The 16,271-nt window shown below is 41.1% G+C and overlaps 1 protein-coding gene across 1 annotated transcript; it reads left to right on the forward strand.

Annotated features, from left to right (window-relative positions):
- The first annotated feature begins 134 nt into the window (after positions 1-134).
- rps6ka4 (ribosomal protein S6 kinase, polypeptide 4) lies at positions 135-15,133 on the forward strand. Its single transcript, XM_034099346.1, has 18 exons — positions 135-1,113; positions 1,757-1,828; positions 2,295-2,362; positions 2,573-2,723; positions 2,910-3,025; positions 3,745-3,852; positions 3,999-4,079; positions 4,786-4,889; positions 5,059-5,209; positions 5,309-5,470; positions 7,212-7,337; positions 7,918-8,051; positions 8,192-8,285; positions 8,888-9,058; positions 10,353-10,544; positions 10,631-10,790; positions 12,642-12,805; positions 12,903-15,133. Exons 1-18 carry the CDS (start codon positions 1,026-1,028, stop codon positions 13,146-13,148), a joined length of 2,388 nt encoding a protein of 795 aa, XP_033955237.1. The 5' UTR covers positions 135-1,025; the 3' UTR covers positions 13,149-15,133.
- The last annotated feature ends 1,138 nt before the right edge of the window (positions 15,134-16,271 follow it).

The following is a 16,271-nucleotide window of genomic DNA, read 5'->3' on the forward strand; positions in this document are numbered from 1 at the left end:
GGTATGCTTCCTGTTGAGAGATATATGGCAAATTGTTCAGAGTTGAAGGACCTGTCCCTCAGGTCAAATGTATCGTTGAGACAGGATCTGATCTAACTGGTTCTCCTGAGGACTCGAGCGTTGCTCCGCCCACACAGGCGTCTCACGTGACTGACCGTCGCCCAGGTTGTGTCGAAAGCATCCTGGTTTTAGCAGTTAGCTACCCTCTGATGAAAAATATAAAGTGAGGTGTTAATATTTGTATATGCGAATTATTAACTTGGCTTTAACGGTGTCCAAGACGACACGGATTTACCTTAACTGGCCCTGGTAGATGATATCTGAAGAAGCCAGCTGACATTGCTAACTAAACATTAGCGTAAGCTAACGTCCACACTTTGACGGGCAAGAGCAGCAATGTGTTAGCTAGCTGCTAGTCTGCCAAATTACTAGGACCATCCTAGTTAGCCAGGTAACATATCTTGTTGTTGTAGCAATTATGCTAACTATCTAGCGACGTAGGTGTTTACGCACCGAACAACAGGTGATTTTGAACAGACGTTTCTGTAAAACTGGCGTTAACGTTATTACTAAATAACGTGAGCTAACTTATCAATAATGACTTATGTGAAGCAGCTAATGCTAACGCTAGCGACTTAAACTTCATTGTAACTAACATACTCAATTGCCGCTGTGATTATATTTCTCATAGTTAATAGTGAAATAAAGCGAACAGCAGCCAGTAGGAGGCTTTTTTAAAGCTACGCGTCTGTGTTTTGTAATTTATTTCATCCAATCACGAGATAAATAATGCAAAACATTAGGATGTTGAACGCTTGGGGATTAACTTTTGGACAGCAGTATTGTCTAGAAAACACAGCTGTCCGGTCATTTCGGTAATCCCCGTTTTCTTCGTAATGCAGCTACAATAGATGTTTTTAATTGCTGAACGATAAAGTAAACATCCTGTATACACCAATCAATATTTAGCTATCAAGTTTACCTTTAACAGTCTGTATAGGCTATAGCATACCCTGATTTAAGTTATGTCTGGGGACGCATCTGATAGTAGTGATGACTCCGATACAAAAACAAATGAAAAGGCCTGCACCGTCAAGCATCAAATCACCAATGGTAAGTCAAGGCACCTGTTTGTAATCAACACGTTATACGCTACTGTATGTAACCCTACCTATATAAACCTCAAAACACCGTAGTTTATTCCATCATTCCATTTATTCAACATACGTGTAACATATATACATTTTTTATATTGTTGTATTTTTGTCATTGTTGATTAAACTCTGCAGAGTTAGAAATGAATACACTTGGTATCGTCTGATAATGGATCTTATGGTAATGTTTTATTGGATTTCATGATACTGTAAGTTGTTTCTAACTATGCTTGCTTCTCTATCTGATTCGGTCAATACAAAAACATATTCTCAATTTAAATACATTAGTGACTTACTTCTTTATGGTGTTGCATAACAGAAGACGTTTTTAATTTATTTGGAAAGATCTTACCCTAGCGACTTAAACATTGAATCATTATTCAAATTTTATGTGTCTTTTTCTTCTTATATTGTGATATTTTTGCCACTACATGGTATTTTTTGTCCACTTCTGAATGTCAAAATCAGGGATTACTTTGTGTTGAATTCATTCCCTCACAATTTAAACATTATGGGTCTTTTTGCATATTTTCAGAGATGCAAATGCCTTTTTTTAAACGTGTCTGCTTGTTCTTTATTTAAAACAACAATTCTGCCATTAGCTAACCTCACAGGTCACACTGAGAAGGTCGGCATGGAGAACTTTGAGCTGCTCAAAGTTTTGGGCACTGGAGGTAAGTGTCTACATGAAGCATTACATATAGAAGCAGTTGTTATTGTACCTGAGTTAAAACGTGATTAGATGTAGGAGGAATATGCAAAGCAGACAGGAGGTATTTTACTTCTGTCATTAATTATCTTACGGGTAGTGTTTTTAATGATTTTTTTGTAGCTTGTATGAGAAAGCATCCCTGATGACTTGATGCTCTGGTGAAACTGTTCTTAACATTCATATCCTGATATGAAGATTGCAAATCATCATCACAGCATAAGATTTATCAGCCTGTTTGAAGGTATACCATGTGCTCTTGATGTCTCCGTTATTAAATCTGATTCATAATGAATCCCAATGAGAAAAGTAAAAGGCTGTTTTAATCAACACAGCAACACCTTAATAAAGTTAATGTGCAGGAATGCTTTATGAATCTATTCCAGTTATTATATAATGCCTTAATGATGTATTTGCTTGTCTTTGTCTAGCTTATGGAAAAGTGTTTTTGGTCAGGAAGAACACCGGCCACGATGTGGGCCAGCTATATGCAATGAAGGTAAGACAATTTGTCTAAAAATATTCACCTAAATAAGATGACAAAACAGTTCTTTCTGAGACACAACTTTAAAATACTATTCAAGGCGGGAAAACAATTTATCATATTGTAAATCTTTGACTCATTTTACTTTTACACAACATGTATTTAGAATACTTGCACAGCTCATGCTTATTTGCCATGTCAACTTGATTTTGATCTCTACTTTAGGTGTTAAAGAAAGCAGCGATTGTTCAAAAGGCAAAGACCACAGAGCATACTCGCACTGAGAGGCAGGTGCTGGAGCACATCCGCCAGTCTCCCTTCCTGGTCACGCTCCACTATGCCTTTCAGACGCAAAGCAAACTACACCTAATCCTGGGTGAGTGAGTGATGACACACACTGCAGCCAAACATGAAGAACTCCTGATCGTCAGTCTTGAAGCGCTGAATAGATGTTTTCTTCGTGTTTCTGTTTTTCTGTTTGTTGGCATAATTTGTGTTTGGGTAATTTTCGTAAATTGTCTATTGAAGCTCTCTGTGTATTTGCCTGTGTGTTTGGGTACAGACTATGTGAGCGGCGGGGAGATGTTCACTCATTTATACCAGCGGGACCACTTTCCTGAAGAGGCTGTGCGGATTTATATTGGGGAAATAATCCTGGCTCTGGAGCACCTGCACAAGGTGGGTGTTTATCCCTCCAGCTCTGTGATTTTAAGCTATATTAATAGATCGGAGTAGTGTTTGGATAGTTCTTTGGATACAAAGATGCCGAAGACAGACAAAGCACGCTTACAGAGATACCAACGTATCATTTTTACATTTGGTGAAGAATTCACAAACTGTTGCCTAATCACACACATTTAGCAGATATTCACATTATCATTCAAGTCCCATTGTTGGTGGTCTTTTATTAATGACTCGGTAGCCACCAACTCCCTGACTATTTACCAGATTTTCTAGAACTATCTGTCATTTGGTTCTGGATAAAAGGAATGTAGTTTACTTTCAAGTTTACTTTGAGAACATTATGAACATATTCACTGTTTTTAAATATTAACAGTGGTCTCTAACTTTCTAAGTTATGACCTTGATGCTAGACAGTGCATTTAAAGAAATAAAAACCGTGACATCGCAAAACACTGATATAGTAGATTTTTGACTTTTATGAGTTGTTCCTTTGCATAGCTTCAAATAAAGCAATCTAAGCAAAAGCATCTTTAGTGACTCATATCCTCATTTTGAATTACTTAACAGAGTTGGGAAATGCTGCAATTACTGACAATAACCAGTTGATAATGGCTCATTCTGTCTTCATTGTTTTTAAAAAGGTTTACTAAGTTCTTTTGTGACTGCCACTGTAGAAATGAAGATGATTCATTATTTGACTGTTTTTTGTTTAGCTTGGGATTGTGTACCGAGACATCAAATTGGAAAATATTCTTCTCGACAATGAAGGCCATGTGGTGTTGACAGACTTCGGGCTCAGCAAGGAGTTTCTGGAAGAAGAGGTATGTAAACATGATACCAAAACCTAAACATGTGGACAGTGATACATGGAAGGTAAAACCTCTGTTGTTGCAATCAGAACAATATTTTATTTATACAAGATTGTTTTTAATACTTATACTATATCTTCCCTTTCTCCTCCGTACAGAAGGGAAGGACATACTCTTTCTGTGGCACCATTGAGTACATGGCACCTGAAATCATCAGGGGGAAATCTGGGCATGGCAAGGTAAATCAAACATGTTGTTGGTGTTTTTTTGGTCACGTTGAAGATTGAAGAGTAGTAGTAACTGGTAAGTAATTATTCTATTGAGATCCACAGGAGTTGAACATGAATCAGTAAAGAGATTGCAGTTAGAGGGCCCTATTATGCTCATTTTCAGGTTTCATAATATTATCTTGTGCCTCTCCTGGGACACGTTTAGATTCACTCTTTTCACCCTCTGTCTAAAACCAGAGCCCAGTCTGCTCTGATTGGTCAGCTGGCCGGCTCTTTTGTGATTGGTCAACCACTTAGGCTAAGGGGTGGGACATCTCTATCACGTAAAATGTATGGGAATGCTAGCCAATAGAAGCGTAAGTGTTACGTAGTGATGTCACCATGTTATGTAAGTAAACAAAGGAGTCCAATGGAGGCATTTCAGGCAGGTTGTAGGAGACGTCTGGAGGGAACTTTTGGATATTAGCCTTTGCAGACCCCTTAAAAAAAAAAAGCCGAATGCTGAGTCATGAAAACGTTGGTGCACACTGCATTTGCAGGGCTATGATAAATTGTCAAACACTCAAAGATAAGATTCACTTTTGTGGTTGAAGGCAGTCGGTATCATAACAGACAACCCAGGTTCCGCTCAATAAATACACAATGGTTCTCTTATCTGCCCCTATTTCACCCCATTTCCATTATTTGATACATTTTAAACTGTTTTCTCCTTCAGTCAGTGGATTGGTGGAGCCTTGGGATTCTGATGTTTGAGCTTCTGACGGGGGCTTCACCTTTTACCTTGGAGGGAGAGAGGAACTCTCAAAGTGAGGTGTCAAAGTGAGTGCTCCATCTCCATAACACATGCTTTCAGATAATCAACCTTCCTAACACATACAGGTGGTTATCATTAAAACAGCTGAAATATCAAAGCTTATCTAGAATTAGTTGCCTCTAAATGGTAATTATTTGATTTCCCTGTCCCTCCCCACCACCATTCTACTGTCAGACGGATTTTGCGCTGTGACCCACCGTTCCCCTCTATGATCGGCTCCATCGCTCAGGACCTGCTGAGGAAGTTGTTGGTGAAAGATCCCCACAGGAGGCTGGGCTCAGGACCCCGGGGGTCTGAAGACATCAAAGCACATTCCTTCTTCAAGGTCCTACCCACCCCAACTGTTTCTCGTATATCTCCCTTCCCCTGTCACCTATTTTCATTCATTCACAACCCTCCTCATCTGCTCTGTCTTTCCTAACAGGGACTGAACTGGGCGGACCTAGCAGAGAAGAAGTTGCCAAGTCCATTCAAGCCGGAGCTGAAGAGTGAACTGGACACGGGGAACTTTGCTGAGGAGTTCACTGGGATGGATCCGGTCTACTCTCCTGCGAGCACGCCGCCAAGCACCGACCGCCTGTTCCAGGTCAGTGCTTGCTGTTCTTGTCGAATATCAAAAATCTTATTGTGTGATGAGATGTCTTATGCATTTTCTATATATATTTAAATTGTGTAGGATTTTATATATTCTGCCCTTTCTCTCTCGCTTCGCAATTCTATTCACCAGCTTTTTTTAGAAAATTGTTTGAAACGTAAAAAACATTGAATTTTCCAAATATCGCTTACGTCTTTTTTGCACGCGTTGCTGATATTGAATTAGTTGTACCATTGAAATAAAATGTGATAAAGTGGAATGGAAACAGATTTAGCAACTACATGATGACGTACGTGAAGCAAATCACTATAAAGGCACGGACACACCAGGCCGATTATCGGCGTCGGTGGGCGTCAGGCCGACGATGAGCGTCGACACACCCTACTCAGATTGGTGTGTCCCGCACCGTCGGGTCTTTTCAGCCGAAAACCGACATTCAACATGTTGAATCGGCGGGCAGTCGGCTGAAGTCTTTGCGGTGTGTTCCGGTGCGACACATGGCCAAAACGCAGAGACGCGAGGCGACGCAACAGTTGGGGTCCGTCTGTGTCAGTTCTTTGTTGTCAGATTGGTGTATCCGGGCCTTAAAGGTCCCATGTCATGGCCATTTCCACTGATCATAATTCCATTGTTGAGGTCTACTACAATAGATTTATACTGTGCAATTTTCCAAACTCACATTGGTTTCGCATACAGCATCTGTGTAAAGTATGTGTATTCAGCAGTATTCACTCTCTCCACTAAACGGCTCGTTGCAGCTCTTGCCCCCCCTCCCTGTGAGCCCAGTGTGCTCCGATTGGTCGGGACCAGTCGGGACGTTGTGAATCGCGCTGAACTCCGTGGAGGTGTGATTTCCTAGTTTAGCGATACACAGCCAAACTCCTCCTGAGCACACACAAAGTCACAGCCGAAGTAAAAACAATAAGTGTGGCTTGATATTGAGTAAGAAAAAGGTTGATAAACACTGTGAGAATGGGTCTGCAGAGAGAATTTCGGCGATCCCAACTGTCTGTTATCAGTCTGCAGCCAGGGAGGAGAAATCAGCAGAGCTGCCTGCACTGAGTGTGTGAGGAAGTCCGTGGATTGGTCAATTTGGACCAATCAGCGGGGGCTTAACGTAACGGCTCCGCGGACGTAACGTAACGGCTCCACGGATTGGTCCATTTCGTTCCGGGGACGACATGACATCATGATGTTCCCGGAAGAATCAAATGGACAGTGACGTATCTCCAACGAGGCGTTTTGGGGAGGTATTTTCTGTTTTAGAGTTTTACTCCCTACATGGTGTACTTTGAGGGTTTTGACTCTGCACATCGTTTACATGCATAAAAACCTTCATAACACACAAGGGGACGGGCAATAACCGGAAAAGCATGACATGGGACCTTTAACAGTTGGGGTCGAACCTTTTTTTTTAAAGTAGATTTTGTTTACTTTGTCTACTAAGAGACAATATATATACAGGAAGCATCATTACAAAGCTGTGTAATACATCATGAGGGTGACTGGCATATGTCAGCAACTAATTTGATGAGAATTATTAAAGCATTAGACAACAATCAACAAACACTGCGATGCACATACTGTAAGTCCAAACCACAAGTGAAGCAACTAGAACTGCATATGTAAAAGTGGTTGGGTTAAAACGTTTCTCTCTTTCTCTCTCAAAGGTGATTTTCCAAAGTTGACTTCTTGGTCATACACCTAACATTGCTTCTCTGTGTCCTTTTAGGGTTACTCTTTTATTGCTCCCTCCATCCTGTTCAACAAGAATGCGGTGATGGGAGACTTTGTGCAATCCCAGATCGGTGCGGATCGTCCAGCTTCAGCATCTGTCCAACGCAGTGCCATGTTAGAGGTGCCTAACTTAAACCAGTGGTTCTTATCGTATAAATACATTTTGGGTTATGGTTTTAAAGGATTTAGTGTTAGTAGTTTTTCTTTGCACTACTGTAGAAAGTCGGTTTTGTAAAATCTATGCAACTGTCCTCGATCCTTTCTAAACTCTAGGCTGATTTAAAAAAATAGGCTCAGTAGTATTTCACGATGAGGACAGGAAGGAAGAGAAGCTAGTTTATTTACCAAAGTTTGCCCACATGATTTCACTGCGTGTTTTCCTGTTAGGCAATATGAAAGAAATGTCACAAGTATCGGGTGCTTTTACAGTGTTAAGTCTCTGTTTAGGACTGGATAAACTAGGGTCAGCTTTTGAGTGGATCACCTTTGTACTACTTTAATAACCCAAAATGCATCACAGTTTGGTAGAGAAAAGAAAACCTGTAATGTTAGTATAAATGAAAATTATGAGTCATATTATTTATATAGCAAACCTTTTCCAATATGACTTGTCAGGTCTCGTTAACACTGCTATGCACACATGAAGGAAACAAACAGCACTTATAGTTCACTGTGACTCATCACATCCCTTCTTTGTTCAGGAGTCCCATTTCTTTCAGCACTATGAGCTGTGTCTCCATGGCCCCCCCCTGGGTGAGGGTAGCTTCTCTGTGTGCAGGAAATGCCGACACAAGCAAACCGGACACGAGTATGCGGTCAAGATCGTCAGCCGCAGGTGAGTGGAGATGTGATGCTGCTACACCGTCTTAGTTACAGCTTCAAGTTTTGGTGTGTAACTATCTCTTACAGTAATGATGTACAGTCTGACAGTTTAGGTCTGAGCATGTCCTTTTTAACACGTGTGAACTGTGTTAGGATGGAGGCCAACACCCAGAGGGAGGTGGCTGCTTTGCGGCAATGTGAGAGTCACCCAAACATCGTCAAGCTGCAAGAAGTCTACACTGATCAGGTACAGTGGAGGAAACCAATGACATGATATTTAATATACGGCATTTGATTTGGAAAACATAACTATTCATGACTGATATTGCGATATGATTAATAAAATAACAGGTAATGGTAACTTTTAAAACATTTTCACATTGTTATTGAAATAAATATTAAAAGCCTATTATGCTTTTTGTGGTTTTCTTTATCGTGTAGGTTTTAGTGCTTGTAAATGGTCTGCAAAGGCTACATTCCTAAAGTTCCCTCACCCTCCCCCTGCCTGAAACGCCTCCATTGGATATCTTTGTTTACTTCAGTTACATAGTGACATCACTATGTAACCCTTGCGCTTCTATTGGTGCTAGTGCTTCGACACATTGTTCCACTAATCGGCAGGACATCACTAAGCAGTTGACCAATCACAACAGCTAACCAATCAGAGCAGACTGGGCTCTGGTTTCAGACAGAGGGTGAAAAGAGCTGCTGCAGAACAGGCAGTATGAGTTTAAAGCTTGGAGACACGTCTCAGTGGAGGAACAGATACAGATACAGTATGAAGCTGACAATGAGAGTAATATGTAAAAATGACCATTGTATGAACTCTTCCTTTGTTTTCTCTCTCAGTACCACACATATTTAGTGATGGAGCTTCTGCGAGGTGGGGAGCTGCTGGAGAGGATCAAGAGGAAGAAACTGTTCGGAGAGGCCGAGGCCAGTCAGCTGCTGCAGAGCCTGTTCTCAGCTGTCAGCTTCATGCACGAGGCCGGAGTCGTGCACAGAGACCTCAAACCGGAGGTGGGCTGGACTTTGATGATTTGATTCATTCCTAAATTATTCAGTCTGAAGTCATTGCTTCCATAATTAAAAATACATTTCAGTAATTAAAAATGTAAATGGTTCCAGGGAAGTTAAATATTAGAAAGGAAGCCATGGCACGTGGGATTATTGGCCAAGGATATTTGGTGAGAGAGAGAATTAGTCGTCACAGAGTGAAGTTTAATGGTCTCTATTTTTTCCACTGTGAGCTGCATGTGTTCTGTGTGCCCTGAGGATGTTGTTATTTTTGGCAGCATCATTTGAACATTTAATCGAGGCAAACACAGTGGACAGCAGTGCATAATATCTCTACTGCGGTGAAGCACTTTTCAAAATGAAGGCTGCAGATTTATCACACACGCATGCGGCCGTGTTCAGATGGCTGTGGGATTTAATTAACTGAAGGGGAAAGGCTTGCATATAGTATAAAGCAGCTGTGAATGACAGATAGTGGTAGGAATCACCCATTAACTTCTAGCTCCGCTTGTTTTACGGAGATGCCTGTCGTTAACGCATACACTTTTAGTTTTGATGCCAATCGAAATGCGTTTACAGGCTGGAGGGTGTTTAATTAAAACTGTTTATCTACATTATTCCATAATTGCTTCACATTTCTTCTTAAGTGTTGACTTTGTTGTTGACAGAATCACCAAATGATGAGTCTCGGTCAGATGGGTGATGTTTAAAGAGCTGTTGTCCAACAGCATCTAAACTCATTTTCACCAATTCATTTAGCATTGCCTCGTTTGAATGAAACCCCCATCTGTTTGCCCTCTACTTACACCTTTGCACCATATGAGGGACGGGTGGCGCAGTGGTCTGTGCGTTTGATCATCAGATCAAGGGGGCGTTGAGGAACTCCAGTTCGAAACCCGCTCCCGCCCCACTGCGTCAGGCCGTTGTGTCCTTGGGCAAGACAATTCACCCGAATTTGCTCCTGTGGGTATTGTCCACAGTAGATGACCATTACATGTATGATCTGTATGTGTAATGTGTATTTGTAAAGCGCTTTGAGAGTCTTTGAGAAAGCGCTATAATAAATATAAGGATTATTATTATTATTATTATTATTATTATATGTATTGCACTGGGCAAGAAAATACCAAACAGAACACTAAGTAAGGCAAACAATAAGTTCAGGAACATACCAATATGCAGTATATAGTGATAGTACTAGGATTTACTCAAAATATTGATCAGGTTTTGCTTTTTCAGTGTTAAAAAGTAAAGAAAAAGGGGATGATCATAGACTTCTAATTTGTTTCCCTTGCAGAACGTGCTGTTTGCAGATGAGGGGGAGGAATCCGTGCTGAAAGTAATAGATTTTGGATTTGCCCGCCTGTGCCCTGCAGGCAGCGCCCCCCTGCAGACCCCCTGCTTCACGCTGCAGTACGCTGCTCCTGAACTTTTTGAGAGTGCAGGATACGACAAAGCCTGTGACCTCTGGAGTCTCGGGGTCATCCTGGTAATTTAAACCAACAAATTGCTGATTCTGTCCCATCAGTAAGGTTAACTGAAGTACTAATGACTCGCTGTGTGTGTTTTCTGCAGTACACCATGCTGTCAGGCCAGGTGCCATTTCAGAGTGAGCAGCGGGGGATGACCTCATCATATGCTGCAGACATCATGCAAAAAATTAAGGAGGGTGATTTCTCATTGGAAGGGGAGGCCTGGAAGGGCGTGTCGGAGGATGCCAAAGAGCTTGTTAAAGGTATGTGATATAGTGAGTAGGTGACACATTTATTAGGGCCACATAACATAACTTGAACAGAATGTGCTTTGTTGTAGCCTGCCCGTTGGATGAGATGGAGGTTTTGTAACATCAGCTGTCAAATGTTTTTTTCCATATCGAATTGTTTTGTCACTTATACAGGGAAATAAAATACATTCTTGAAAATGTAGGGCTACAATACAATGTTATAGTTATGAAAAGGGCCCTATTGGACTCCTTTGTTTACCTGTGTAACATAGGAAATCCCTACGTAACACTTTTATTGGCTAGCATTCCAGCACATTGTATATGATAGGCTAAGGGGCGAGACATCTCTAAGTGATCGGCCAATCACAAGAGAGCTGGCAAGATAACCAATCAGAGCAGAGTGGGCTCTGGTTTCAGACAGAGGGTGAAAAGAGGTGCTGCACCACAGGCAGTATGAGAAAAAGAAAGAGTTTTTTGAACATTAAAGCATGGAGACATGTCACAGTAGAGACACAAAACACAAATATGATCCTGAAAATGACCAAAAACTCTACTGTTGTGTTAACTAAAACAAAAAATGTATTTATTTTTTCTCCAACAAAAGAAATAGTGATTTATCCACCCTCAAATCAAATCAAATCAAATTTTATTTCTATAGCACATTTAAAAACGATTTTCGGTCGAGCCAAAGTGCTGCACATGCAGATAATAAATAACACATTACTACCGATGTAAACAGAAGACAATAAATTACAACAGCAAATATAAAAATCAAACACAGGGAAGTGTCATGAGTCGTGACTTGATTTTAAAACCCCTAGGGTCTGGGCCGACCTCACATGGAGGGGCAGAGTGTTCCAGAGCCTAGGGCCAGCCGCCGCGAAGGCTCTGTGCCCTCTGGTTTTTAGCCTGGTTTTAGGCACTACCAGTAGCAGCTGGTCAGCAGACCTTAACGCTCTGGCTGGGGTGTAGCGCTGGAGGAGTTCAGCTATATAGGCCGGAGCCAGCCCATTTAGTGCTTTAAAAACAAATAAAAGGATTTTAAAATCAATTCGGAACCGAATTGGAAGCCAGTGCAATGAGGCCAGAATTGGGGTGATGTGGTCACGCTTTTTGTGGCCAGTGAGGAGACGTGCCGCTGCGTTCTGCACTAGCTGCAGGCGTTTAATTGAGGCCTGGTCCATACTCACGTATAGAGCGTTGCAATAATCGAGTCTCGAGGTCACAAAGGCGTTGATAACTCTCTCCAGGTCTTTGAAAGATAAAAAAGACTTGGTTTTGGCCAATACTCTTAATTTAAAAAAGCAGGATTTCACTACGCTGCTGACCTGCTTGTCGAATTTAAAAGTGTTAGTAAAAGTCACTCCAAGATTCATGACCGAGGGGAGGATGTTTGTTTTAAGAGGACCCAGAATGTCAACAGAAGAGGGTGGAGTTTGGGGTCCAAAAAAGATGACCTCAGTCTTGCTCTCGTTGAGGTTAAGAACATTTCTGCTCAGCCAGGACTTCATTTCTGTCAGACAATCCATCAACTGCTGTAGTGAGTGTTTGTCATTTCCTTTGAGAGGCAGATAAATCTGAATATCGTCAGCGTAGCAGTGGAAGGGAATATTACGTTTTCTGAGGATTGAACCTAGGGGCAGTATATACAATAAAAAGAGGATGGGGCCCAGGATAGAGCCTTGGGGAACCCCACAAGTAAGAGGACCCTGGACAGAATTTCCCTATCATGTATATCAGTCAACAATATGTCAGTCTAAACTTTATATATTCATTATTGTTATACAATAGATAATATATATTGTTGTATTGCTTTAAAGGAGTCGATACATGAGTGTATTAAACCATCTTCTATCCTTAAAGGCCTGCTGACAGTGGACCCGGAGATGCGTCTCAAACTCTCTGATCTGAAGGAGAACAGCTGGCTGCAGGGTGGAGCCTCCATGTCCACCACTCCTCTATGCACTCCAGATGTGCTGGAGTCTAGTGGACCTACTGTCCGCACCTATGTAAACGCCACCTACAAGGTAAAAGCATTGTGTTGACAATTTAGTAAAGTTCCTAAAATAAAAGATCGCCTGAACTTCATCTTACTTTTCTTTGTTTGTTTCGCTCCCTCACCAGGCTTTCAACCGTGGCAAGAGAGAGGGCTTCTTTCTGAAAAGTGTTGACAATGCTCCCCTTGCAAAACGCAGAAAGCTGAAGATGACAAGTACAGGCGTTGAGACCCGGTGGAGTTCATCCTCTTCTTCCTCCTCATCTTCCACCTCCTCTGCCTCTGCAACGGCATCGAAAGCACAGCCAAAGCAAACTGTGAGCCCAAAGGAAACTGTGAGCCCAAAGCAGACTGTGAGCCCAAAGCAGAGCTAGCCTCACTGGCAGAGGAGAGATCACAGGGAAAGGGAAGAGGTATGTACTTATACTGGCAACACAACATCCTCCAGTGTCCAAAAAACATTCTGACAAACCAAAAGACTAGTTTGAGTTAGTGTGAAGTTTTCAATACAACATTGAATTCCATGTTTTAACAGCAACTTTTCTCCCGAAACAAAATGTATTTTCTCTGGAGTGGATGGAAGAGAAAGGAAGTTTGGCATCTTTAAGATTGCACAGTCATGTATGGCCGTGAGAAAACTATTCGTATTCAGTATACACTTACTATAATGTGATGATATTACACACTAAAAGTTAAATATGAGAAATGTACCTGTTTCACTGTGGGTCAGAAACAGTGCCTGACTATATAGGGATAAAGGGAAAAGGAGCCATAAATGAGCAGAAGCCATATATACAGCAACACAGTGAAAATATCTATTGAGCCGTTGTGAGTACACACAAATGTGCACGAAAGCAAATGAAAAGTCCTTCCAGGGATTCACAGGCTTTATCCTCTGATTGTATTTAGTTATTTTGAATGTTGCCACACATATGATTGGCAGAAATCTGCGGCCCCAAGTGCTGTGCCACATATAGGCACTGTGCTCTGTAAATATCTAAATAGTTTCCTCTTGCGCTATTTGCAAAGAATTTTTAAATGGTAAAAAAGAAAGGCTAATTGCTGGAAGGACTGAGCGCAGAGGGAAAAGGATATGATTTGTACAAACGATCCGACCCTTTGTTGTATAAATCGTCTCTATTGGATGCAGTCAGTCTCCACAGATCTCATTGAACAAATCGTGGGCCACATCTCTTGATCGATGGCTCTAATAAAGTATTTGCAAGCAATTTGTAGAGCTTGAACAGGTTTAAGTGTTCAACAGTAGTCATGGAATAGTTTTCCTCATTACTTGCTGTAAATTACTCGCATTTTTGTGCCGCTCTGAACATTTCTAGCATGCTAATCTGTTGTGATGATGATAAACTGTAAGATCTTTATTTTGGTAGCTCTGGCTTACTAAGGAAATGTCACCCACAATGTTTTCTATGATAACAATTGCAGCTTAAGTGTTTGCGCGTAAATTGGAGCAAAATCCCTTGTTCATCGCCTTCGGCTTTTGAATTTTTAAAAGGTGTTACAGTTTTCCCTATGAGACCATCGCAAATACAATTTGATTTGATACAGGGAAAGTTGTTGCCCCTGAATCACGCTCAGCTCAAGGGTCTTTTTACACATTGTATGGCTTTGAAACACGAATAATGTTAAAGAATGAGAATTAATTATGACTCTGACGAGACCATCATGCAACTTTTGTACATACTCTTTCTTGATTTAGAGCAAAACAAATGTATGTAATGATTTAAAATTTGAATTATTTTAATGGTATATTAGTTATCTGATGTTGTTGGCTTTTGTTTTTTACATGTTGCGCAGTCAGTTGATCAATTAAAACACATTTCAGCTTTAAAGGTGCTTCTGCTAATATTTATTACGTGTAATTGATTTATTGCCGTGGTAATGGGATTGATAATTAAATTGGATATTGTTGTTTACCAGCTGTGTGTGTGAGTTTGTGTGTGTGTCGATTTCATTCACAAGTTGCCAATTAGTGCAAATGAACATACATTGGTACATACAGTATGTGTGATTGAATGGTGCTGGGAGGTTAGTTGTACCTATGTTTCTGTACCAGTCAGATATGCATTATTACAATTGACTGTATTATTTTCATGTTGCTTGCCACCTTTGTCTGTTTTAAAGGTAACTGGTTGTTTGTATTTGACATTTTTACTTAAGACACTGCTTTAATTGGTGTTTATATTCTGTTGTAGTAAATGATATTTTTCTTTATTTCTCTTCCTTTTTTTGAGCTTTACCATTTTACTGAGATGCACTGTCACTGATGTTGTAACTGGGAATTGTACTTTTGCGCCAATATTTTTGGTTGGTGCAAAAATAAACATAACTTTTAAATAAATGGTGTGACTTGTCTTTTTACTGATGTTATTGGTCTAATGTTTGTGATTAATAAAGGACTGATGTTTGATACCTAGTGCACAGAGTTTGATAATCAAAAAAAAAAAGCGTACATATTTCATAACAGAGAGAGGGAAAGTCTGGACTATAAGCACCACTTTTGGCATATTGCACGAAGGACAGGTAAGAAAAGGGGTTGTGTGGATTTTGTAGTGGCAGTATGTCAGTTATAGCAACAAGCAGTAAGTGGAGCAATTTCAACCTCTTTAACAGTGTTTAATTTCACTCAAACTACCCCACCTACCTCCTGTTATTTCAGTTCCTAGGCTACAGTGGAGCTTCTTAACAGATAATTACCGCAATAAATTATTACTTCACCCACAAAACAGTCGTTTGTGTATTAGTATCTTTACATTACATTACATTGCATTTAGCTGACGTTTTTATCCAAAGCGACTTACAATAAGTACATTCGACCAGGAAGACACAACCTTGAAGAAAACAGAATCATATAAGTACATCAGGTTTCATAGAGCCAAGTATTTCAAGTGCTACTCAACTGGCTATAGATAAGCCAGTCCTTTATTAGTATATAAGTACTCTGTTAGCAGTTCTTTGTTAGTAATTCTATCGCTCGAGGTGGAGTCGAAAGAGATGAGTTTTCAGTCTGCGTCGGAAGGTGTGTAAGCTTTCTGCCGTCCTGATGTCAATGGGGAGCTCATTCCACCATTTTGGAGCCAGGATAGCAAACCCACGTGTTTTTGCTGATGGGAACGTGGGTCCCCCTCGCAGCGAGGGTGCAGCGAGCTGTTTGGCTGATGCAGAGCGGAGTGCACGTGCTGGGGTGTACGGTTTAACCATGTCCTGGATGTAGGAAGGGCCAGATCCATTCGCAGCATGGTACGCAAGTACCAGTGTCTTGAAGTGAATTCTAGCAGTTACCGGAAGCCAATGAAGGGAGCGGAGGAGCGGCGTGGTGTGGGAGAATTTAGGAAGGTTGAAGACCAGACGAGCCGCTGCATTCTGGATGAGCTGCAGAGGTCGGATGGCACATGCAGGTAGACCAGCCAGGAGGGAGTTGCAGTAGTCTAGGCGTGAGGTGACGAAAGCCTGGACCAGAACCTGTGTCGCTTTCTGGG

This window comes from Pseudochaenichthys georgianus, chromosome 14, assembly GCF_902827115.2.
Source record: "Pseudochaenichthys georgianus chromosome 14, fPseGeo1.2, whole genome shotgun sequence".
NCBI lineage: Eukaryota > Metazoa > Chordata > Actinopteri > Perciformes > Channichthyidae > Pseudochaenichthys > Pseudochaenichthys georgianus.